The 27,082-nt window shown below is 39.3% G+C and overlaps 2 protein-coding genes across 4 annotated transcripts in view; one reads left to right on the forward strand and one right to left on the reverse strand.

Annotated features, from left to right (window-relative positions):
* fnbp1l (formin binding protein 1 like) overlaps nt 1-17,372 on the reverse strand; it is a 54,507-nt gene extending 37,135 nt beyond the window's left edge. For all 3 annotated transcript variants that reach the window (XR_002665018.1, XM_022742498.1, XM_022741338.1), the window contains exon 1: nt 17,274-17,372. Coding sequence is in view for 2 of the 3 variants with exons in the window: in XM_022742498.1 (XP_022598219.1) it covers nt 17,274-17,297 (24 nt within the window). In the remaining variant the exon portion in view is untranslated. The remainder of the gene's footprint in view (nt 1-17,273) is intronic.
* A 2,398-nt stretch (nt 17,373-19,770) lies between these two features.
* On the forward strand, nt 19,771-27,070 carry LOC111223401 (methylcrotonoyl-CoA carboxylase beta chain, mitochondrial-like). Its single transcript, XM_022747569.1, has 13 exons — nt 19,771-19,875; nt 20,791-20,892; nt 21,450-21,614; nt 21,715-21,911; nt 22,111-22,289; nt 22,392-22,472; nt 22,939-23,117; nt 23,264-23,480; nt 23,635-23,726; nt 24,614-24,770; nt 25,102-25,224; nt 25,526-25,762; nt 25,856-27,070. Exons 1-13 carry the CDS (start codon nt 19,856-19,858, stop codon nt 25,940-25,942), a joined length of 1,836 nt encoding a protein of 611 aa, XP_022603290.1. The 5' UTR covers nt 19,771-19,855; the 3' UTR covers nt 25,943-27,070.
* The last annotated feature ends 12 nt before the right edge of the window (nt 27,071-27,082 follow it).

Consider the following 27,082-nt stretch of genomic DNA (forward strand, 5'->3'; position numbering starts at 1 on the left):
TAGCAATTGAACTTTGAACTTTAGGAAATTGTGCTGGCCATTTTTTTTTTTTACATTAATAGACTGAGGAATTGACTGAGTATAAAAATAATTGAATAATTGTCAGTTGCAGCCCTACTCTGGTCAGAAGCTTGTCACCACATGGTAGCTTTTGCTGTCAAAAAAAAAAAAAAAAAAGATTCATGCAGAAGAAATATTATTCTACAACCTCAGCATTTAGCAGTTTCTGGGATAGCTTACCTCAAGCTTCGTTAAGCAAGTCGGGAATCTTTGAATGAACACAGACAAGACCCATCAGGTGGTGTCTGTGTCTGAGTCAGAGGCAGGTCAGTCAAACATTACCCCAATCCGGGCATAGTAGGACTCTGTTCCACTAAATAACCATTACAGTGGCCCTATCTCAGCAAGATTCATCAAGCAAATGTTACCTAGAGACAAAATGTACTTCACCACCTCAAATCACTGTAGAACCAAACTATATTTTAATCTTTTTTTTACACCTTAACAAACAATGTACTGATATTCAGGGAAGTAAAATAAAAAGCTTTTCTGACAATTCTGTGGTGTTGGTTCACGCTTCACTCAGGTTTCAGAAGGAGCCAAGGACAAAACTTTAAAGAAGTCGCTGCCTTTTCCATGTTAACGATGCAACCATAAATTAGTGACAGTCACACTTTAATCAGTCACATGTTAGTCAATGCATAACGAATTTTTTGCTGACTGGAAAGACGAAGAGAGGGGAGAGCAGTATGCAGGAAGACAGAGTGCACATGTGTGTGTCATGTGTAGATAATACACATGGCTGACAGTGACTCCATCATCTGACCTCCTTTACCACAATAAGCACAGCCATGCATACATACTCACATCATCTCCCCCCCTGGCTGTCTTACAAACAGAACAATAAACAATTCTATACAGTTAGGCTAATGTGCTTCATTAAGGTAAAAGACAACAATTCCTGCTAATGATCACTATTTCGCTTGACTATAAGCCTGAGTTACTTCTTCACCTTTAGCCCTAACATCTTTATTTAAATTTGAGTGGAGATATACAATAAAAAAAAAAAATGCAACAAGAAGGAATACCTACTACAAAAGTACAGAAGTAATGAACAGTCATGACAGGGAAGGACACACAGTAGGTGACGTAGGGAAAAACTGTCAAATCGTGCCACCTGATGTGCCAAAGACATCACATTGGCAAGTAATCTCTGATATAGACTGTGTTACCTGTAGCAGCTGGTGAAAAACTGTTGTCCCAGAACTGCTACAATCTTAGCTTAGACGCAAGAAATATTACAAAGATTTTACTAATACTATTTGCTTAAAACTTTGAATAGTGCCAAAAAATGTCCCAGTCAAAGACATTTTCACTCTTGTATATTACATATTTTTTTTCCCCAATTGTACACTTTTAATTTCTCAGCAGTAAACAGCTGTCTCATTCGTCCACCAGTATTAGCTCTGTCTGCAAAAGAAATGTAAGTAAACGTGTACCAGCATTAAATTCCAAAACATCAAGCATCAAACGCAGGTTACATGCCCGGATTCACGGGAATCACATCTTGTGTCGGGCCCATGAGGCAACAATTAACCATAACAAAGACATTATCACCTTTAATCAGGGAAATTATATATGAAAATAATGGTAAATCTTTCAAGGATTTGCAGACAGCATTAATAACTGGTGAGTCGATCCAAGTTCCACTGACATCCATTCCCAAAACCAAGGGTTTGACTCCAGGACATTCCAGCTATATTTAATACCTGTGTGTGGAAAACACACACACACACACACACACACACACACACACACACACACACACACACACACCTGGGCACTCCTGTCTGTGGCTAGGTAGTCAGGTTTCATAGCAACATGATCCACTCTATTGTCTTACGTCCCCTCTGCTTCACACACACCCTGACAGACTGGTTAGACGAGAGAGGCAGAGAGACAGGCAGACTGGGCCTGCACTCGCTTGGTTGACTAGTCTGTTGTATTGCAAACATGTTGTTGTTCAACTTAAACTGCTTAGTTCAGCAGCTCAGCACAGCTCGTCTCACTGAAATATTCTCAAACAGTCTCAACCAGGCCAACAAATCCACTGACTCAAATACAAATCAGTCTCTGTCCAAAGATCAGAAGTGAACAGAATGATCCTGACACTCAACATTGTTCTCCAATTATCATACTTAGTTGTTTATACTTGCCAAGTGAGGTTAATCTTTTAGTTTGCAGGGCTAAGCTTGCACATGGGTGTCAGAACACAAAAACGTAACACCAAAAAAAAATTCATTTTAAAAATAAATACCCGTTTATTCCAACAATAAACTGGAACATCTCAAAAACACAAGAAGTTAACGTAGTAAGGATGCTTGAATGAAACATGCAACTCTGATTCCGAGACACAAAATTGAAACGCAGCTGGGAATTTTTGGAAATGTATAGTGATTGAGGAAATGAAGATTTGAATCACAATTGGGCCTTCATTTTGAAAAAAGCTGAATCCAGTTTTATGTGGCAGCTCCAGTTACAACAAAGGTCAAGTCTTTATTTTTGCATGAAAAAATGTCTCAGAGACACCTTGTTTACACAATTAGTAAAGACTGTGAATACTGTATTATGTTTCAAATGACTGCTGTTAACTACTTCCAAGTTACTGCTGAATACTCCCACATACTTGCTCTCAGGTTTGTTTGTAAATGTCAGACTGCGACTTTGATCGGGACTCATTAGCTTGCCTCACCCCAAGTCTGACCCTCCTTGTCACAGCCCTAATCTTGACCAGGGTCATTTTGTGGGGTCAACCATCTGACACTGAAGGTCTCCCAGCGGATTTCCTGGGTCACAATCTGATCCTAAAAGCGCACAACAGAGGAAACCCTGTTTTTAAGGACAGAACTGTGAGAGCCTGTTTCATTAAACAATCCTCAGTCCCGAGTCTGAGTGGCCAGATGTGTTTCAGGATGACATCACAAAATAATCAGGTTTGGCGGCTACACACACACACACCCACAAACATACACTCAATTCAGAGTGCATTGAGAATGTGCAGCTACTCTTTAGGGCTGCAAATAACAATGATTTTCTTTCTCAAATAATCTGCTGATGATTTCCTCAATGAATCGATTAGTTGTAAAAAATTGTTAGTAAATGGCAAAAATGCCCATCTCAGTTGACTGGACCACAAGGTGAAGTCCTTGTGTGTTTTTTATTCAGTTTGCAATTATATAAAACAGTGATGAGCAGAAAAGGAACAAAAAAATCTTTGGCATTTAAGCTTTATCCATGACTCTATCAACTTAACTATGATTCTGCCAAAATACACACGCACACTTATAAATAAGAGTCACGCTTTATACTAGTGTTTTTACAATACTGAAATCTCCTACTTCAGCACAATACAATATAAAGTATCAATATTTAGTTTTTTTTTTTTTATGTCAAATGTTTATGTCAAATTTCAAATACTGGCCAGATCAACTATCAAACAACAGTCTCCCTGCAGCTCACACACAAGCAACGAGGCTATAGAGTTAAGCACCAGTCTACCATATTTCCTAAAATAAACAATAAACATTGCTGTGTATAAATAAATTAAATTCTTTCTCTGAATTTTCTGTATTGAGTATTGATAAGAATATTAGTATTGATAAAGTCCTGCCCTAGTAAAGAGGGTTGCATATAGTGTTTGAGTTTGATGTCTAAATCTTTTCAAATCCCTTATAGATTAGAAATGCCATTAGAGTCAACTAGCAGTTGACTGAAGTTATAAAAATAATCATTTTTTTGTTGTTAAGGTTGTAGCCTACTTAATTTTGCACCTTATGTTTTACAAGCTACTTGATTCAGATACTGGTTGTCTTGAATAACAACTAAGAAATTAATAAGCTTAAAATATAGATATGATTTCCATTTATTTAACTGGAATATTCTCCTCCTGTATAAGTGACATAACTAGACTACGTCCCTAAAACAAAAGAGTTGCCACTCTTGGTGCTTTTGAACTACAAAATCACAGAGTCCAATGGCAGTTGTAGAGCTGTCTCACAAAGAGATGACTTCTTTCCCCTTACAAATAATTGTTGGGCAAGTAAGGACACTGCACATCAACCAGCCAACAGTTTATAGTGTCAGTTTAGTTTACTGACAAAAGATGTACCCTGCCACTTATCATTTTACCAACAAAAGCGACTGTCAGCCCTGACTAATAAATGACAATCTGCAAACTAAATGTTTACAAAAATCTGGTTATTTTGAAAACTGGAATTAGATCCAATTTATCCCAACCCTAGTTGTATGTATTTGGATGGAACAATGACTGTGTTGGGTGGCTAAGACACAGGGATTACACAGATAGACATTACATAGACTTATATTCATTTCCTGGAGAGCTATTCTAACCCTAAACACTACTTGCCTAACCCTAACCATAACCTAATCTTAACCTAACCCTAAGAACTGATCCAAAAAAACCCAGTGTTTTCCTAATTGGGGACACAGCTTTTGTCTGCAATTGGACAAGCTGTGCCCAATTAACTGGACTTTAGTCTGAAATCTGTCCTCAAAAGTACACGTACACACACACACACAGACTAATTTTAGCACAATCAGTTTCAGTGGTTGTCCACACTATTAACAACAGTGTTTCATGTTTGTGTGTCCAATATGAAAGAACAGGATGTGATGAATACTGTATCTGTTCAGCAATCCACTGAGCTGTGTCATCAGACCATATGTGCATGCCTGCGCACACACAAACATAAACAGCTCATTCATCTCAGAAAAAAAGCCACAGGATCCCTGAAGTATCTAACCACTGACTCAAGGGCCATAATCACAGTCGGGGTTTGGCATGAGGCTCCCAAGCTGTGTGAGTGTGTGTCTGAGTGTGTTGACCATGACACCTTCTCCTCGCACTGTTCACACTGGTTAGTGCGGCTGACTTTGGGCTACGACACTCAGTTTGGTTGCGGACAGCTGGCACTATTTTTAGACAACGAATATATCACATCAGTTTTTGTCCATTCAACACCAGCAACCAAAAAATCCATAATTTGAGGGAGAATAAATTAATTTATTTACCTCTATTCTGACTTTAACTTGTGAGTAGCAAAACAGAGTAGATGTTCTACATGTAAATAAGCACATTTTCATTCAAATATACAAAGTGATTGGGTATAGTCCAGATACAAACGGGCAGAAAAAAAATACATCATTGCCTTAGTGATCAAGGCCCCGGCCAAGAAGAGACGACCGACCACTCTCATGTCTGACTAATTAATATGAATCTAAAGTTAGCAGCTGGTTAGCCTGGCTAAGCACAAAGACTGGAAAATGGCTACATTCAAAAATCATAGTGCAAAAACCACAAGTAGACAGATTAAACAAACTATGTAAAACATGTTTGTTAGTGAGCTTTAGAGGTGCTGATGTTATTATGGTTGGAGTAGGGCTGCCACTGACAATTATTTTTCCTATCAATTAATCATTGTTTTCATCTATGAATCATCAACAAAACTGTGAAATGTACCCATTACAGTTTCCTGAAGACCAAGGGAATGTTCTAAAATGCTTTGCTTTGTCTGAAAAGAAAACCAAAGATATTCAGTTTACTATACTTTGAAGACACAAAAAAGCAACACATTTTCACATCTAGGCAGCTCAATTTTTGTTTGATGACATGACATAAACAAGTAATGGACTATCAAAATAGGTGCACATTAATTTCCTGTTGACAACTGATTCATCACATAATCACTGCAGCTTTAGTTTAGACAAAGCCAAGCTAACCGTTTCCCTGTTTCCAGTGTTTATGCTAAGCTCTAAGCTAACCAGCTGCTGGGTGTAACTTCGCATATGAGAGTGCTATCAATATTCTCATCAAACTCTTAGCAAGAAAATCAATAAGCAAATTCTAAATCTGTTTCAAAATCTTTGTGTTTCTCTCTGTAAGAGACTCCCTCTGAACAGTGTCTCAGTTAGTGTTGTCATTGGAATATTTCCTACAATGTTCCCTTATATCCAGTGGAAATTCCCCCAAATAGCTTGCATTAACTCAATAACAGCTTGCATTCAGTGGAAAAAATCTCCTCAGATAAGTCTTTACCACGGTATAAATAAGCATGTAGATTCAGAGAAATGCCCTTTTACTTCCTGCAGGGAGGGAATGAGCATGACTGTCCTTATCATGTGACAGAGAATCTCAGCACAGTCTACAAGCATGTTTTCATTTATTCCCCTGTATGCCTGTTTAAAAAGGCAGAGAATAACACATATTTGTGAAACTGACAAATATTTTGAAGCCACTTTAAGAAAAAAAAAAAAAACACTTGAAAATTTGTCTTATAAGTGGAACTGAAAGATTCAACTATTATTCACTATCCACTGGCGTTAGCTGTTGGTCAGTGCTTGAATACTAGATTGTTGTTTGGATTGTCTGACTAACAGTCATCACTCTGTTGGTCTTTTTGCACAGCGGAAAGACTCACTTCTTGCTAACAAAACAGTACAGAGAGGTGTTTGTCCTCTGGCAATCAATCTTTAGCCAAGTGTACAGACTCCCATTTACAATGCACTTTTACCTGGTAAAAACCAAGAGTTTCATTTTGGACTTTGGCTAAATAATCATATAAATGTTGAGACATCCATGCTAGCAGATCTGTGAGGCTGTATATATTCACAGTAGTGCTGTCACATTAATGCTATGTAAGGATGCTAACATGTTGACAATGAAAATGCTAACATGCTTTTGTTTAGCCAGCATAATGTTCATCATGTTCACAATCTTAGTTTTGCATGATTGCACGCTAGCATGGTAATTTGCACTGGACACAAAGTACAGCTGAGGGTGGCGGGAGCGTCAGTTGTTTTGCAGGAATTTGATCAGAAATGTAAGTATTGGACCATTTGAAATTTTGACCTGATGATGGTGTGAGATGAAAAGTCAGAGGATCACCAAAGTTATTACAATTCATCCTCTGGGCATCATGGATATCTGTACCAAATTTCATAATCCATTTGATAGATGTTCAAACATTTCACTAAAACCTAAAATTGTGAACCTTCCCGTGATGCTACAGTAACTGTCATTTACTACTCCTATAGTCCTATTCCACTATACTCCTATTTACTACTATGGCTGCTGGTATTATTTCTAGCTAGTGCTACTGCCTCAGTTAGCATTAAGTTCAGTTCCCGCTGCTGCAGCTCTTGTAGCACTTCATCAGCTATGAGCATGGACCCATTACGTGTCTGGCAGCAGTGATTCCGCTACATCCTTGTGAGTAACAATTTGTTAACACCAAGAGGGTTTAAATGAACAATGGTGAGTCCAGACTAGATCAGCACAAAGTGGGTGTTTGTTAAAGACCACTTTGGGAGACAATAGTGGGTCACAAAGTGGGTTTAAATTGGTTCACTGCAGAAATCTGTTTGAGACTATTGTTGTCATCTCATTGTGAAATGTTTCTCCCCTGTAAGTCTTTGTAATTTATACTTGGCTGATTCAAGCTTTGAAGGCTAAACAAGACTGTTGTCAGGGAGAAAAACTTTGAAAATATGTTTCCCACTTTCCAAACAACAGGACTTTTTTTTTTTTACTTTTCATCTTTCTTTTAAAAAAAAAATTAAAAAATAAAAAGATACACCATCTTTCCTCGTTTCTGATCAACACTGAGGACAACAAACTAGCTCACAACCAGCCTGCTGCTGTGTGTGTTAACATCCTTTATCCTGCACTCCAACTACCTGACATATTATGGTCTGGGGTAGCCGCGGTAACCAGGGGGAGACACTGTGTACTTCATGAACAGGTTACCTAGGTAACCAGCAAGCCTCCATGCAGAGCAGCTAGTGAGTGTGTGCAAATGAGTAGCACGGAGCAGTTTTATTGGGCTCTGGAACTTCATCGGCCACATAAACACCCTGGGAAAAGTTCTCTGTTGCTAGAATTAACATTGTCTCCGTGTATGTAAACAGGCTGTATGTGGGACAGGGAGGGAGACGGAGAGAGGAAACACGGGAGACAAGTGAGAGGAGAGGGGGTGGGCCTGTCCTAGTTATGCTTGTCCAATGTATATACACTTTCTACGCATGATGTCTGTATTTATGGTACGTGCATTGTCGCCAATTCCTGCCAAAAGCCACTGTTTCCCAACACACACACTTATCAACCAGAACAGCAGAAAAATGCACCACAAAGACTCCCCAAAGTCTGATAAGGCAGCGTCGTAAAACTGCTTTTGTGTTGCTTGTGCACAATGCCAACTGCTACATCAGCACACTTCAGATGGTTCCAGTAAATCCAAATACTCTGAAGAGTTTTTGAACCTTGAGGTCATGATCCCATGTGGCAGTAGTTGATATGCAGCTGGAGTCACGGGAGGCTTTCAAGACTTCTAGTTTCCTTTCAATTTTGTTGATGGAAATATTAATTAAAAGGGCAAACTGAGCTGTGTGGTGTTGAAACAACCAGATTAATTTCCTGTTGATCAACTAAGGGATTAACTGACAACAATTTTAATCAGCTCTTCATCTTCAAGTCACTAATTAAGAAAAAAAAACTAATTCTAGCTTTTAAAATGGAGCATTTACTGTCCTATCATTGTAAATGGAAATAGGCATGCAACTTACAATTATTTTTTTCATTATCGATTAATCAGATGATTATTTTTGTGATTAATCCTATCAATGCCCATCACTTTACAGGCCCACAGGTGAGATCTTTAAATGTTAAACATTCCAAAAAACCTAAAATATGAAGTTTACATTAATATATCATAAAGAAGAAGTACTAAATTCTGTCATTAGAGGCTGGAATGTTTGACTTGTTCTGCTTGAAAAATTATTTAAATGATTAGCCAACTATCAAACAGTTGCTGATTATTTTTCTGTCCGTTGACTATCTATTACTCAAATAATCGTTTCAGCTCTGGACTGTGCATCTTTAGGTTTTTGTCTGTTAGTCAAACAAAACGAAAAAATCGAAAGATGTCACTTACGATGCTAAGAAATTGTGATGAACATTTTTTCACAATTTCCCTATTTTATACAATAAACAAATAAGCACATAACTGCAAAATCAATCGACAAAATAATCAGTAGCAAATAGAATAGCGAATAAAGTAGCAGCTCTAAACTGCTGATGAAGATTGCAAGATGAGGCTGAAATCTCCAGAAAAAGCTAGCAAGTAGACCTTGAGTTAGCATTATTTTGTCCAAACTACTGTTTCCTTGGCCAATAATTAGCTTCTGGCCTCAACTGAATTAAATTCATCATTTCTATATAATTTATTTGGAGCTAACTCCATGCTAACTCCATCCCTTACAAAGATTCACAAGATAACTGTTTGGGTCAGAAGACCTTTAAGAAACCTTGGTCTAATTTCAGCATTTTGCCAAAATAGTTCACTACAAAATATCTCAAATTAAAGAATGGACGCAAAGGGTGATCTTACTCTTCTATTTTCCTCATTTTAAAGTTTCACTCTAACCACTATTACAACCCGTTTAACTCAAACTAAAACAAAAAAATCTTCCCATATGTGGCCCCTGAGAGAAAGTAGTCTCAAACAGCAGCTCCACATCACCAAAGTCTATTTGCGGCTCTTTGACATTAAGCATTTTTAACCATCTTACAACCATTCCCACTTTATTTTGGCCTGTGGGAAACCCCTTTTATAAATGTGTCTGCGCTGGAGAATTCTGCCCAGTCCTGAGGGTAAAAAGGGAGGGTTGGTCGAGGAGATGAAGAGGAGGAGATGAAGATTATTGGCGTAAGGATGGAGAGGAAGGGAGAGCTGCAATTATCAACTCTGCAATGGGATAAGAAGGGCTAATGGTTTATCTTCACATGGCAAACATACACCCACTGGTCGTTTCTCACATGAAGAGACACACACACACAAACAGGGAACAAAAAGGTCCTTGATTCATTCACGCTTGATTTATTCTCCATGCTCTAACATTGGTAGCTAAGGGAAGTAATGGTTCTGCAGAAACAGAGAACTAGATCTCTAAACATGGAACTGAACTGGTCTGGAGTAAAGGTCTTTATGTTGACCCCGTGTCTATCTGCAAGTCAGCTGGTGTTTTGTGTTCGAGCCTGTATGTCGCTAAGTAATTTGGTCTTGTGTCCGTCCACAGAGCAGATAGCATCAGTGCAGCAGAGGTGAGCAGGTTTAGCAGCTGATGTGTTTAGTACACAGCAACCGAAGGACATCAGCTGGAGGACATCTCGTTTCCAAGTCACCAACTCTATATACTGTTGTAGATTCACCACAGGGTTCGCAGCAATGATAAAAACAATAATCTCACTCTTGTTTTAATCAACAGTGATTAGCCCAGTGAGAGTAAAGAATCATATTGAATATTTATCATATTGAATAGCCCCATATGTTTGTACTGTTCCTCCAAAATCTATGAATTTATCAGCTTCTTCCAAATTTCTCATTCAAATTTAACAGATACAACAATCCAGGTGCAAATCTGGTTTTCAAAATACAATTTGAGTGGCACATTGGACTCCGCTATGTAGAGGTGGGCAGCTTGTTCACTGGTTCTCCCTATATTTCCCCTTCTCTTTCTATCACTGAGTTGCAATGTAACTGTAAACCTACAGTGGTCAGGATCTTCTTACAGCTGGATGCAAAACAACAAAGATAATTCCATTTACGCAAGTAAGTACAAGGCAGAAAAGCAGCAAATACTTACATTTAAGAGCCATTGAATTTTTGGCATTTTTGGCTCAAAAATGATTCTAAGGATTAAACAATTATCAAAATAGCTCCAGATTAATTTTCCGCCAATTGACTAATTGGTTAATCAATTACATCTTTCAGCTTTAATGTGCACAGTCTGTGAAAACTGATTAAAAGACTGAAAATAATGGCCTTCTAAGTTTTTCCCACAACAGCCTAATAAAATGGACTCCTTGATACCACACTGTGAACACTACTGCAAAATCTCTGATGGTAGATAAGATTTTGATTGTCTTAAACCCTGACCACGATTCCTATGAACATTCCTATTTCTAAAATTTTTCAAACTCCTGGGTGTCAAAGTGAATCAACATGGTTGAGAAAAGGTAAAGTCATCAGTATAAAGAGTATACTACTGTGTGTGAGCATGTTACATGAGCAGGCAACTAAGACTGACAGCAGCCAGCCAGCCATCCAGCAGAGGTTTAGTGTAATGACTGGGTTGGAGATCTAGGGAAAATTCACCAGAAAAATTCCCAACATCTTCCAATTTTCCACGTGTCCTAAAGCCTGCATTTTTATCCTCTGGCTAATAAAGTAACTGACTAATAAACAGTTGACAGACTGACTCCTGGAAGATAGCACAACACTGAGTGCAGCTGCAGCTCTGACCAAAGTCCTGCATCTAGAGCCGTCGTGACTCTGAGAGGTCTGGAGCCTTTTCTGTCTCTGGTGATTCAGTTTTTACTTCCTGGAAAAAAGTATAAAAAATAATGATGTTGCAACAATAGATAAAATAATAATAATGTTTTATCTTTATGACTTGGAAAAACAACGAAACAAAAATTTAAAAACACAAAGATATCTACCACAAGTCAAATATGTAAGAATAGGCCATTCACTCTATTTCTCAAATTGGAACCAGCACTTCCACCAGAAGCTTTGCTCAATTTTATGACACCAACTGTGACCATAAATAACCCTCCAGGTACTGTACAAATGAGAGACCAAAGAGTAATCCTACAGTTAGACACCCTTTCATACCAAAGAAAAGCAATATCACACCAACAACAAGAACTGATTCTGAGAGGGGTCAAAAAAAGCCAGGTCAGATAACACATGCTGACCCATTTAGACACAGAGGAAAACGGGTTTATTCAGGGTCACTGCATTCATCTGAAAGTCATACAGGTGTGATGGTGTCTGAATCCAAGAGGGGCTTGACTGCCAAACAGCTGGCTGGGTGGATACAGCTGTGGTCGCATCTAGAGGGAGGTGATGGGAGGATGGGAGGATGAGAGGAAGGAAGAGAGGGAGGGAGGGGATCGGAGGAGTGGAGACGGATTCTGAAAAAACGCCAAGAGGAGGAACGCAACAACTCTGTGTTTGTGTGTTTTTGAGGGTGACCTAGTACAACTTCCCCAGAATGAAAAACGTACATGAAGCACTTGCTTTAGACGTCCACTGAGGAGACTGAAACCTTAATCAAGTGCCATATTTCCATCACATTTCCTACACTGTTTGCTACTGTTTCAGGTGAGATGCTGACTCTGACTGACAGCCTGTTCACTCTTGATGTATCCCGTTACTGTTGCAGCAGCCAATCTCCCCACTGGGATCATTAAAGTTTCATCTAATCCATTATATCTGCAAACTCTATTTGTCTCTCACTCCATCTGCCTCCATCAGTTCACCTCCTCCCGCCATATGAAAATGTCTCCCTCCTCTCCTGTCATTTAACCTCCTCCCTCCCTTCCTCTTTATAGGCTTTCTTCTCCTCCGTCCTTCTCTCACACCTCCTTTCTTACTATCCATCTTATCTTCCTCCCAGTCTCCGGGAGATGTGTGTTAGCACAATTTTGTTAATTAAGAAAGACATCCGCCCTCGCACGCAGGACATTAACGAAATAAAGTGGGCTATCAGCTATCATTCTCACACATCCAGGCCTGAGAACAACATCTCCTCTCACCCACACCTCCAAAAACACCCCCTTCCACACACAGACACAATGTGTTGACAAGCTTGGCTGGACCGGGTATAACAGCTTGTCATGTGCAGGCCAGTACCCTCAGCTTCAACATGACTTCATTCACACCCGCTGTGACCTGCTAAGAACCAGAGTGCTGCCCTACTAAACAACAGGAACCCTCTCTCAGTAGAGCTTCCACTGCCACAGATACACAACAAATGGAGCTTCAGAATTTGCTCCGTTTACTCAAAATTGGCAGGCATCACAGCACGGCTGCAACTAATGATTATTTTCATAGCCGATTAACATGCCGATTAGTGTGTCAATTAATCGGTTTATCGTCTTGTCTATGAAATGTCGTTAAAAAACAGCTCATGGAGATTTAGTCAAATTTTATTCGACCAACAGTCCAAAACCTAAACAATATTCAGTTTATGACCACATATGACAAACAAAAGCATTAAATCCTCACATTTGAGAAGCTAAAACCAGAAAATGTTCAGCATTTTTTCTTGAAAAATGACTCAAATAATTAATCGATTATCAAAATTGTTGCCGATTAATATATTTTTGATCAACTGATCGACTAGTTATTGCAGCCCTAAGTCACATAGAGCTGTCAATGTGTTCTGCGTCCTGTCTTTAAAAGCTAAGCCATCTGTATATCAGAAGGATTAACTGTAAGTCAAGTTAGGATTTATTACTGATATAAATTCACTAATTATTGACAAAGACACTGGGCTAAAGACTAAAACACAGGAAACAGACAACATCAGCTGTTTGTGAACATCAGAACAAAGGTGACGCCACTGAATCTTCAACATTCAATATATTGGCAAGTCTTGATACATATCTGAGATGATATTCCCACAACACCATTTTAACGCCGCACAGATGCTATCCTACAGTAAACTACTGGTATACTGCAGGCTACTGTCTATAAATATCACAAACAGGAGTGGGGATAGCAAGCACCCTTGTCAAGAGTCTGATCGCCACCTGATGCCAAGAATACAAACAATCCTTTTACTTCCAAGCATCAAATGATTCACAAATAACCCTGGTAACCCGTACTGCAACAGCACCTCAACAGAAAACCTGAGGGAACACCGTAATAAGCCTTTTCTAAATCCACACAACACATGAAAGAAAGAAAAGCAAACTCCAGTAACCCCTTGATTTGGAAGAGGGTAAAAACCTGCTCACTGCTCTGAATCTGACTTTCCACAATTGTTCTACTGTCTCCTTTTCATTTAACAGCCGACAGACTTCAAAGTACAGTCGCAAATCTAGCCAGCCGTTTAAAGTCTGTCCTCTTTCCTCCACTTCTATCCCCTTATCCTTGTCTTTCAGTCTGGCCGATCAGTGGAGACGACCGCCTGTCACTCTCTTGTCCTTCAGTCAGACTTGGCTGCTCTGCTCTGCTCTGCTGGCCTCCAACTCACCTCGACCAGACAGACCAGAGCACAGCATGGCAGCATCCTGGCACTAAGCGCACATGCAAAAAGCAGACAGAGCTTTAATTCAGACAAACACTTTCTACTTTATGTGTGCATCTCGGAGGGCAGGAAGCCAGCGTGGTAATAGGATGTTCCTTGCTTGCTTTGTAATGTCTAAAAGACCTGGGTTAGAGCCAAAACACAGAGCAAAAGCAAAGGCGCCAAGCTGTTGAATGTACTGAGTGCCAGACACTGGAAATGCGCTGAGTACAGTTTATTAAATCGATTAACCCATTGGTTTGTAACCTGGGAGCTGAAAAGATCATTAACAGGATAGGAAATATTTCTATTACACAAAATTTTGGTACATCTTTTTCAGACTTGCCTCTAATCTTTGCTATATTCTTGTGATTTTATTTGATATTTTTCAAATAAAACAAACAAAATCACTTTTATGTCATAAGAAGGGCTGCAAGTAGTCATGGTTTAGTTTTAAGGGTTTCACAATCCATAAAATGTTGGGAATTTAAAAGACAAAAACTTTGGTTCTGGGTGATTGTGAATGTGATATTTTCACATTCAGACCAAACAAATTATAGATGAATCATGAAAATTATTGTTTGATTAATCAATAATGAAGATAATCATTAGTTGCAGCCCTAGGGGAATTAGAGTAGAATAGTATACAGTTTATTTAGGAGGCGCCAGGAACCAATATTCTGAGTTATTATCCAGGTGTTGGTTTATAATATGAATTTAGACAGACAACAATGTATACCGACTGGCATTACATATGGACAATGAAATGGCCAATCAACAATTTTACATCTTATCTTCTGGGCGATAATCTGTAATCTGACATCAGACAGCCAATCATGTGTAATCTGACATCAGACAGTCAGCACATTAATCTCATCAGTGGACAGAGGGGATTATGACGGTCCGTCAGACAACATCTACACTCAGCAGATCATAGCCAGCTTTGCTTTACCACAGCACTGACGAAAAGATGCTGCAGAGATGAGCTAAAACCATTTAATGAGCAAGTAACACTCTGAATTTACTTCATCATTTTTCATTATGGATGTCACTCTCTTATTTTATTGGATTTCTAATGGTGGATTACTAGATTAGTTTTGGACCTTCTTTTTTTTTTTTTTTGAAATCCTGCTGTTGAACTTCAATCTGGTCTCTGTATTTTTTGTTTCTGCTAATTTCATGTAAACTTGAATTTCTCTCCCAAGGTTTCTTTTGTTAGGTCCTAAAACTTTGAAGGATCTGTATGTAATATTGAGTTATACAAAAAAATGATTCACATTACAATAAAAACATAATGATTATATTTGTGCCAATAAGTGAAGGGCACATAAAGCCCAAGCTTTCAAAACAATTGTGTAAATCTCTGATATATTTCTAGTTATTTCTGCACACCCCTAATCACCAAAAATTCTGGAAGTCAATTAACCCTTTGAGTTTTAAGCAACAATTTCTCAAGTGGGAGGACTTGCTGGTATCATTGTAAACTGTACATCTCTGTAGGCATTTTTTTCTTACTGTTTTAAACGATTAATTGATTATTCAAAAACAAAAATTAAATTGCACAGTCATACTGAGGACTGAGAACAGGTTTAAAAACACAGACTCAAATAGCAGAAACATCTATACAGGAACAGACTGGGTCCACATTCATAACATAGGCTCAAAAATACACATTCAGTAAATCTAAATTTCTCTGCCAGTCTCTCCATCTGTCTTAACTGGGAACACAAGCTAACCCTGCTAACTGTACTCTATCCTCATATTTTATGCTCAGAAACCAAGAAAAACTGAATGGGAAACATGAATGGGAGACATGAATCCAAAAAAAAAAAAAGAAACACATAAATCCTGACACATCACATCTGTATTCATGTGTATACAATTTCCAAATCCTTTTGAATCACACATAAGCAAATAGTTATCTCTTTTTTCTTTTTTTGAGGGCTGAGCAAGCAAAAAAGAAAAGAAAAGCTTATTTTAAACTGGAGATAACCACTGAGGTCAACTGGAGGAGTATCATCTCAGGGAGGTGAAGTACTCCCTCCTCACACACAGAGACAGAGAGAGAGAGAGAGAGACAGAGACAGAGACAGAGAGAGAGAGAGAGAGAGAGAGAGAGAGAGATGCTGCTGGTTGCCTCTCTAGTTACAACAGCTTGTGATGGCCAACACCCCAAAAAAGCGGAGGCTGGAGCTCACCATCCTGTCAGCTATAATTCAATATTTAAACATGTGTTCACCAAATTAACCCAATGCTGCAACAAACATTTCATCCACATTATAATAACCTATTTGAGGTAGAGGGCTGATGCAAAGGGAAATTTTCATTCACTCTGATACTGTGCTTGACAAAGAGCAGCAGCTGAGGCTCATGTGTGAGTGACTGAAGTATTATAATCTATTATGTCTGACTTTTATTTAGCTACTCGTTGAGTCTAAATAGCTAGAAAGGCTAGGTGTATTATATATCGGCCGATTCAGTTCAAATGAGCATGTACCCCCTCTGATCACATGGAGGTTAAGACAAAAGATTGGACAACCAGCAACAAAGAGACACGCTATGCCAATCAGTTAATGAAACAAACAGCTGTGAAGTTAAGGTTGATTTTAAGGACACCGAGCAGGACAGTGGTCTCTACCCGGGATCCCACCGTTTCTCCACCCTGTTACCGGGAATCCCTGCCAGCTTCTCTTTGAAACAGGGTGTGACACACAAAAAAAGCCGTCAGGATGCAACTTCGTAACTTGCCAGTCAAACAAAAACATCAATTCAGGTGCAGAGATATGATTGAAGTTGGCTGTAACCGAGTGGAGAAGGCGGTATGACTCCCCCCGCTGCCCCTGCTGTCGTGCGCCCCGGCCGTATGTCTGCAGACTTGCCCATCTATTGTTCCGCCGCTGTCACAGCCGTTAAGGTGCACCACGGATTAGCTTTAGCCTTAGCCTCGCCGGCTAACAGCGCAGCCAGCCGGCTAGCGTTAACGTTAGCCGCTAAAAGGTAACACGGCACCTTCCTTCCACTCGATTTCCCAAAAGTCGGTGTGTTGCCCGTGTCAAAGAAAACGAAGCAAACAAACCAAACAATTGGCCAAAAACATAGTTTAAAGCGTTTAAACATACCCAGAGCTCCGTTCCCCAACTCATGTCGGATTCCCCCTTCTGAGTTCTCCCGTACTGGACGCAGTTTTCCCCACACAGTCTCCGAAACTGCCGCTGGGACTCCGGTCCTCCTGACTGACTGACTGTCTGCCGACAAACACTCCTCCTCCTTCTCCCGAATGAACAGGGCCGCCCAAACCGGGGGCCCTGGACCACAGAGGTCCTAAAAATACTGCTATTGTTAGTGGTCATCCAAGCGGTTTCATACCTTAGACAGATCAGTAATAATGAAATTGATCAAAAACAGTAAAAAAGAAAACCCTGCATTACAAAAAACAATTATGTGAGAGTATAGGCTACAACAAAACATCTGGCATACCACCTGGAAACAGTAGTAAATCAAAAAAAAAAAAAAAAAAGACAATCATACACTGTTATTGTAGTTATCAATTAAAGTATTCATTATTATTTTATTTTTTGATTAATTTTTTCTATCCTATGTATTAGAGAGCTAAACACAAATAATCTCAAGAAATGCAATAAACATCTATTATTTTAATTTTACTCATTTTTGGACTCAATTATAAAATTACAATATACCTGCAAATTGAATAAAAAAAACAAACACTGAAGGCCTAGATATGAAGATGCAAGCATAATATGGTAAAGTAATTTTTCATTGGCCATCCATTCCTTTAAATTGAGAATAGAGAATTCCAATAATTAATGTTGTTAGGCCTTAATATGAGTTTATCAATATCCCATCTGTAATTTGGTGCCCTATCCCACATTTTCATTTATTCATTCAACTTTTATTTAAATCAAATCTCAAAGAATTAATCAAGGTGTGAACTCATTTTCAATGATGTTGAGAGTACACTTAAAACAGAATAAATACACACAAAAACAATTAACAAGGAAACAGTTAAAAACAGTTACATTCAAGAGCGGAGAAGTTTGTGATCACGGTTTTGAATTGACTGATAGGTACAACTGTGTTTAATTTAACGTGTTGTAAAATGTTCCAGGTGTGTGCAGCATAAAAACTAAATGCAGTTTTCGCAAAATGAGTAATTGCATGTGGGACTTTGAGTATTAGCCTATCACGTGAATGGGTCAAATAATATATGGGACCAGTTTATTAAGGAAGTGATGTATGATGGCACATTGTCAGTTAGGGCTTTATAGGCTACATAAATAGAAACCAATGCCTGTCATGTCTCACTGTTTGCAATGCCCACCCAACCTTTTCATATAAGATGCAATGATGGGTAGAATAATTGACACCAATAATGAATCTTGGAGCAGAGTGGTAAACTGAATCAAGGGGTTTGAGAGTGGGGGCAGAGGCGTGTCTATAGATGACATCACCATAATCCAGGACATACAGGAAGACAGCCTCAATTAACTGCTTCCTGCTGAAATTAGGGAAATTGGCTTTCTTTCTGTACAGATGTCTTTTTTTTTTGTTGTAGCTTGCTGACAAGTGTGTCAGGGTGAAATTTAAATGTAAGTTTTTGATTCAACCAGATTCCAAAGTATTTATACTCCAAGACCCTTTGGTGGTGGTGATAATATGCAAACCATTGTTCACAATATCTTGGGCTCCAGAAAAAATCTTATTTTTAATCTTATTTCCATTCAGCACTTATTTCAAATAAAAAACTTAAGTAGATAACCTCATATCCTGGTTAGAATTATGCCTGGTGGGAAACACATAAACAAGGATAGTGCATATAAAGACCATCCTGTCTATTGGTGGGTTGCTGGCCACTTTAAGCCTAATGTTCTTGTCAAACGAAATGTCTGGGCTTTGAAAAGTATTGCATCAGACAGAATATGTCAATATGTAATTGGGTATCAATAACAGGTTATTCAAAATTCATAAAGTTTACTATAATTTATAATAATGCACTTATTTATCAACAAAATCCTTAAATTGAAACAAATGTCACAATTAAGTGAAAAAGAAAATTAAAATTTAATTTTTAACTGTCCCATAAAATACTCAGTACCTGTTTATTCTCAGTTTACGTATGTAAAGTTATGGTTAAGTTATGCAAAATGACAATGTCAGAATCGACTCAGTTTAATCAGCATGTACACAATTTTTCGATATATGTCCTTCTAATGTGAGAATATTCCTTTAAAAGTTGAACAGAGGCCCCAGTTCATGAATTGGTGAATGAGCAGCTCTATCCAGCGGTCAAGATGCGTCATTACAACTGGAACCACTAAATGCAAATCAGTAGACAAGTGCAGGATTATACTTGATATTAGAGCTGAAACAATTAGTCGCCCAGTCTCTCAGAACTGTAGTGGATTATAAAGTGTGGAAATACTCATGTACTGTACAGGTAGCTCAAATTTGAGATGTTTTTGCTGTTATTTTTTATTTGACCACCAATCTGCACTTCACCCTCAACTCCAGTAGAGTGCAGTAGTACGTAATACAGCTCGCAAACTGCCACTAAACATAGTACGGAAGAAGAAGAATTTGTTTTGGGGTTACTGGACGACAATGGAGTAGCCTAGTTCTCTTTTGGTTATTTCTAACTGATAAAGCTGTGTAATTAGCTGTATTTCGGCAGATATAAACAGACATGTACCGCTGCATGACAAGGTAAGAGGCGTTACGTCTTTCCCATTCATAAATCCATACATTTATCTGAACTAAATCTCTTGACCTTTGGCAAACATTTCGTATTGTGAACCGTAAGCTAACGATTTATCGAACTTCAAAGATTGCCCACATGTTAATACAAAATATACGTCACTGTATGAATGCAATAAATATGTTTAGATAGTTAAATATGAGCAAAATAAGTCTCGCTGTACAGACACTCCATATACAGTAGTAGCTAACATATCCTACATGTTTTAAGTTAAGTTTTCAGTAGAAAGTGATGCAGCCATTATATACAGTTGCAGTTTAATTAAGTGTGTAGGTGAATGTGACCTCAAAGGGACAAAGAGATTCATGTCTCTGGGTGAATTTCAGTGTACTGACAGGTATCGCTGAGATGCCAATGCTGTTGATGCCATTCAGCTGCTGCAGTGTCCAAAAATGACCCCCACCACCAGGGATCTCTAAAGGGAGTTATAACTGATCAGCAGTGTGGAGAATATGATGTTTAATTACTTACTTAATTCAGTAAAGGTTGTTATTTCCTTCCTTTGAAGTAAGCACAGTGGTGGAAAGTGGTTCAGAAGTATTCAGATCCTTCGCTTAAGTAAAAGTATGGAAGTATTATGAGCAAAATATATTTAAAGTAAAGGTACTCAGTTGTCTGGTGAGTGTTATACTGTATTGAGCAATACTATTACTGATATATTCATGTGTAAGAAACACTTTAGTGCTGTAGTTGCAGTGGTGTAGATAATTTTAAGTGCTTTATAACAGTGTATCAATCCGCAAAATGTACCTAAGTAATAAATAGAAGTACTCAGTGCCCATGTCTATGAAGGTTATACTATTAATCTATTAGATTATTATTACTGTACTCTCTCTCTCTCTCTCTCTCTCTGTCTCTAAAAGGAGTGTGTGTAGTGGAGGAAGGGTATGTCCCGCCCTGGTGCCTCCCTACACCCAGTCACCATCATGGATGTTGAGAAACACAGCAGAAGAGAGACATCACAGGTGACTCCTGGACCATAAACCAAATGATAATCTACTTACAGTAGATGATATGCTGTGACTTTCTGTAGGGGATTGAAACAATTATGTGATACACAAGTAACATTTACAGCGGCAGGAAAAAGCAAGTGAACCCTTTGGCATTACCCACATCTTAAAATATGGTCAGAGCTTCATCCAAGTTACAATTATGAACAAACATCTATTTATTTTAACTAATAATACAGAAATCACAATATTTTTCTTGTCCAAATTGAAAACATCATTCAAACATTCACACTGTAGCCTGGAAAAAGTATTTGAACCCCACGGCCAATAACATCTGGAGGCCAATCACTGAAAGGATTGGAGGTGTGTGTTTGAGTTACTTTGACTTATGATAATTGTAGAAGCTTGTAGAATCAAGAATTGTTGCATAAAGAATTGCATAAAGCTGAAAGCTATTTCAAAGAGTTGAGGTATTCACAGTCACACAAACTGTCTCAAACTCACAAACTCTGAGTTTTGTTTTCCTTATCATGTTGTGAACACACTTTTCATGTGTGAATCTTGTGTGACAGGTTGACTGAGCAGCGTTGGCAGTGCTCAGTCCGCTGTATGAGCTCTGCAGCTGAGAAGAGGAGATCTCTGCGCAGTGCCTTCCCAGTCCTGGAGCAGCCCCTCCAGCCCATCCACCAACATGTGTATGAAGCTAACCTCCGAAATAGCTACGCCTGCCATAAGAAGTAGGTTCTGTCAGCTGCCCCCCACCCCCCCCTTCATCCCCCACTGTATTATTTATTATGTGAATTCATGCCTTTCATTATGTCGGTCTTTCTCTGTAAGGTTCATAGAGTTCAGTGAGAAGGTGAGGAAAGGTGGAGGGGAGAGCGGCATCGCGAGACACACAAAGAGAAACAGGAAGTTGCTGGTCAGGGATCGTCTGCGTCTCCTGCTGGATGATGAGGACTTCCTGGAGCTGTCACCATTCGCAGGTCTGGGTCTACCGTACGGGGACATCCCTTCAGCTGGCTGCCTGACTGGTGAGAACCCACTAACTGCAGTCCATTACAGCCTGTATAATCTGACTCCAGTCAACTGCCTCCAATTTGCTCACTTTACTCTATGTACTTCTTGTATTTCAGACAGTAATTTATTTCCCACCTTATGACGATCTAAGTTAAACACACATAGCTTACAACCCTTTGCACTATATGTGTTTGTATGTGTGTCCAATACCAGGCATCGGCAGGATCAATGGTCTATGGTGCGTGTTCATTGCCAACGATGCCACAGTGAAAGGTGGCACGGCGTATCCAATCACAGTGAAGAAGCAACTACGAGCGCAAGATGTGGCGATTCAAAACCGCCTGCCTTGTGTTTACCTGGTCGACTCTGGAGGAGCTTTCCTACCACTGCAGGTGAAACCCACACACCCTCATGTTTTCAGGAAATGAATGTTAGTTGAATCATTTTCACTGCTGTTTTAATTCGTGATTCCCTGCTTGTGTATAAACATCCAGTCAGAGATCTTCCCGGATAAGAACCAGGGAGGGAGGACGTTCTATAACGAAGCCATCATGTCTGCCATGAAGATCCCACAGGTAAAGAATTAGAAGAAGCCCAGGCATGCTTCAACTACTATTCCTTGGCCATTAGATTACAGTGAGTACAAATAATAATATCAACTAACAATATATACACAACTGATTCAGCATACAGTATATACAATATATTCAAAGGAAGTGTAATGTGTGCAATGTTTCTAGTTCATTTGTTCTTGGGATTTTCAGGTTTAAGGTTCCTTCTGTTGTGCAGTTTTAGCAGCATCAGATGTCCTAATTATCTGAGTTTTAAATACAAATGTAAAAGTAAATTAATGTATGATTGACGCAAAGTCTGTGAAGAACTTCGAATTAAAAATTTTAAATGTAAAAGTGTCAGTCTTAAAATGGGACGTCCAGACAGAAAAGAGACATTAGAATTTGATAAAATGGCATCTCTTGTTATTTTAAAATCACTCTCTTTCAAATTTCAATGACTACATAAAAACAATTCATGATTCCAAAGGTGTCAGTGGTGTGCGGGTCATGCACGGCGGGTGGAGCTTACATCCCCACCATGGCAGAAGAGGCAGTGATGGTGCACCGGATAGGGACGATATTCCTGGGAGGACCGCCACTTGTCAAGGCCGCCACAGGAGAAGAGGTGACACCAGAGGACCTAGGAGGAGCCAGGCTTCATGCTGAGTAGGTCCATAAATCAAACTTACCCCCATGAGAGGCAGATAAGTCTTGCTAAAGGATGTCAAAATGAGATCATTGTCTTTGGAGGTCAAAATAAGTTGAATATGAATAAAGTTACATCATCAAGTTGATTTATCTACCGGTTTCAGAGTGAGTGGCTGCGTGGATCATTTTGCCTGGGAAGAAGAGGAGGCGTACAGTTACACCAGAAACATCATTTCCACCCTCAATTTCCAACTGCCCGAGGAAGAGGAGGATGAGGAGAGGACGAGGAAAAGGAAAGCAGAGGAGGAGCCACTGTACAGTTCAGAGGAGCTTCTCGGTCTCGCTCCACAGAGTTATAACTACAGTCTGGATGTTAAAATGGTACAAAAATGCACAAACACAAAATACACTAAGCTGTTTGCTCTGTAAACTGAGTCGTTAGCATGAGTAGTAAATGCAGCCTCATGGCCATCACATCACTGTCTCATGATTCAGTTTTAATAACACGGTTGCTTCTGTCTGTCTGTCTGTCCAGGTCATCAGTCGGCTGACGGACGGGAGCCGCTTCCAGGAGTTTAAAGCTCGTTATGGAACCACACTGGTCACTGGTTTTGCAAAGATACACAGGTAAAAGTTACACACACACACACACACACATACATAAACACACATACACACACACACATACATATGTGCTTTAGGAAACATTTTCAGCAAACAAAAAACAAACAATCCAAATGGATTGGTGAACATCTGTACTGATATTGCATTAGTGATTTATTTATCAGTCAGTGAGATATACACACACACTGTTGTTTATCCCCCCTCCCTACATACAGTGACCCCTCACCCTCTTGAGATTAGGAGCTACCTAATCAGATCAGCAGACGCCAACAGAGGACCAAAACAAATATCATTCCGTCCCTCTGCCAATAACTAACTGCCTTGTTAGACTTGTAATTTGTAGGAACAAACTCATGTGCTTGACTGAAGTGATGTGTTTTTTTATGTGTTTTTACTGCTTTATTGATTGTGTCTTGTGTTAGTATTAATACTTCTTTCCAGCCTTCCTGGACGCAAATATTAGAAACAGAGTTGAATATCACATTTAAAAAGAGTGAATTGAATTGTTGTGAAGTGACTGAGAAAACACTTTTTGCTGTGGGTGTGTTCATGCAGCCATCTCGCAGTTCTGAATAATGCACGATAGTCGGATTACAGTCACAATACACATGCATGTACACACAGTTGAGGCTCAAGCAGAAGCTTCAGGCAGCAGTCGGGGCCTCTGATTGTTCACACCATTGATGAGTCACTTTTAAACCATTACAATTGTACTACTACTACTTCCATCTTCTGACACTAACAGCGCAAGCCACAGCATCATGACTCTAGCTGTTATTATATGCCACATGATCTAAGTACAGTATGTAAGTAGTCTGAGTATATAGGTGTATGCATGGTCCTGATCTGGTATATATTGTGTTTTTTCATCTCTTCATGTGCTGCATTAGCACCCTGGTGGGAATAGTGGCCAACAACGGCGAGCTGTCATACCAGGCGGCGCTGAAAGGAAGTCATTTTGTCCAGTTGTGTGACCAGAGAGACATCCCACTCCTCTTCCTCCAGAACACGGCACCCACAGCGGCACTAACACTCTCCATAACACAGGTATTCACTGACAGCGAAACACGTTCAAGGCTGTTTAGGTCTGATAATGTAGTGAAATCTAGTAAAATAATGGTATGAAAAGTGCTTCATAATGTAGCGTACGCAGAAGGCATGCGAGAAAGGCAGCAGTACACTGATAGAAAACAGTTTATTAAGTACAAATACAACATTTCATTATGTTGATTTTACAATAATCATCTATTCTGTGTGTGCATGTTTTTCTCCTAAGAATATGGATCTGATGTAAAAACATAATATTGGTCAAACTGACTTTTAAAGTAACTGCTAAAGTTTCTGTGTCGTCTACTCTGTGTGTGTCTCTCTCCTCTAGGCAGAGATGAACAGTAACCGTTTGAAGGCTCAGGGTTCAATGCTCTCAGCAGTTGCGTGCGCCTCCGTCCCCAAAATCACTGTGGTGATTGGTGGTTGCCACGGTGCCGACAGCTACACCATGGTGAGAGTCTCAGTAACCAATAATTTAACAGAAGAGAAGCGAGAGAGACCAGGAACAGCTGTACATACTGTTGATTGTTATAGTGAGAATAATAATAGTTGGGCGACCCGATAACCAATAGTGGTCAGAGTGCATGCCACGTGAGCGCAGGTGCTCTGAGCAGCGAGCCCCCGGTTCGACGGCTGGCCGGACCCTTTGCTGCATGTCACTCCCCATCTCTTTGTCCCTCAATTTCCTGTCCCTTCACTGTACTGTCACATACATTTAAATTTAACAATTTGAATCTTGTTTCCTTCTCTAGTGTGGACGGGCCTTTGACCCCAATTTCCTGTTCCTGTGGCCCAATGCCAGAGTGTCGATGGCGGCCCCAGGTCACGCTGGCTCTCTGCTTCCCCATGACAATGAGCAGGAGGAAGAGCAGAAGAAGAGGGAGCAGGAGGACAAGTTTAATAGGAGATTAAAAGAAGAGAGCTCAGCTTTCTTCTCCTCTGGCAGACTGTGGGACGATGGAGTCATTTTGCCTCAGGACACCAGGAAGGTAAAATAAACACAGCAGTCACATATTTGATTTCAACTGAACCTTTTCTTTTCCTTTTATGTTGTATTTATATTAATCCGTTTCTGTCTGCAGGTTCTCAGTGACTGCCTGGACATCATCAAACAGCAGCAGTATCAGCTCTCCACAGAAAAACTGCAATCAGCACTTCTACGTATGTAGAGATACCAATGGACACTACAAACAATGTGTCAATCACTAAGATTTAACTAATGTTTTTCATTCAGTCTGGCTGCTGTTGCCCATCGGCCACTAAGAGATGTCACAGCAAGCTCTGGCCTGTATTCTGTATGAATGGAAATTATAGGTGACGATGAGCATTATTGTAAAAGTGATAAAAGAGAAATTATAGTTGACCTTGAAGAGAATCTTCACACCTTAAAATTACAGAAATCTGGATGGAAATGGTTGTACATGCTGAATACCAATGTGTGTGTTTGCACACTACATAGAAATATCTACAGTTGATACAGAGATTACCTCATTGCCAGTCCTTTAATGTCATATTTGGGCAGGTGACTACTGGATCAAACATCCTCCAACAAATATTGATTTGTTTTCTTTAAGTGTCTACTCTATTGGACTGGGAACAGTTTATACCAGATGATCAACACTGTGGCTGCTTTTACACATTTGCACACAAGACTTGTATTTCCACACAAGTGCCTATGTATACCCCATATGCACTAACTTTTCTACAAAAGTCACCACTCCTAGTTTTCTGGGAACATCAGGAACAATCAGAACAATTTGACTGAAAGAGTTTCTTTGCAGTTTACTGACAGTTTTTTCTATAACCATAGTAGATCTCACAGTTTTGTAGGCTACTGAGTTTTTTGAGTCTTGGTTAATTCAGCAAAAGTGCCTCATCAGGTTTTGGCCTTCAGTCTCACCTTCACATCATGTCTCAGGTACATGAAGGTGCACCACACCTCAACAAGCAGAAATCCACTCAACACTACAATACATGTGAAGGGTTCTCAGTATCAGTATTACTTATTGTTTGATTTATTTTGATAAATTGCAACAAGTACTGTAGATGAACGTTGAAAGTTGTCATCTGTGTATTACATACGACCTGTTTCAGCCTTAACCTGGTTCAGTTCAGTTTTTTTAACTTATGACGTGACAAAAAAATTCAAATCTGCTGTCCGAAAGCTTGTAGAAATCTTTGTCAAAAATATATCATATGTAAGAACTCATGCTCTGTAATTACAAATGTAAAGTAATCATTGTAATGTAGTTTTTTTTGTATAAAAGAAGATTTAAAAAATATAAATACATTTTTAAATTGCAAAACAA

The sequence above is a fragment of the Seriola dumerili genome, unplaced genomic scaffold (assembly GCF_002260705.1).
Source record: "Seriola dumerili isolate Sdu_G_001 unplaced genomic scaffold, Sdu_1.0 BDQW01000002.1, whole genome shotgun sequence".
Taxonomy (NCBI): domain Eukaryota; kingdom Metazoa; phylum Chordata; class Actinopteri; order Carangiformes; family Carangidae; genus Seriola; species Seriola dumerili.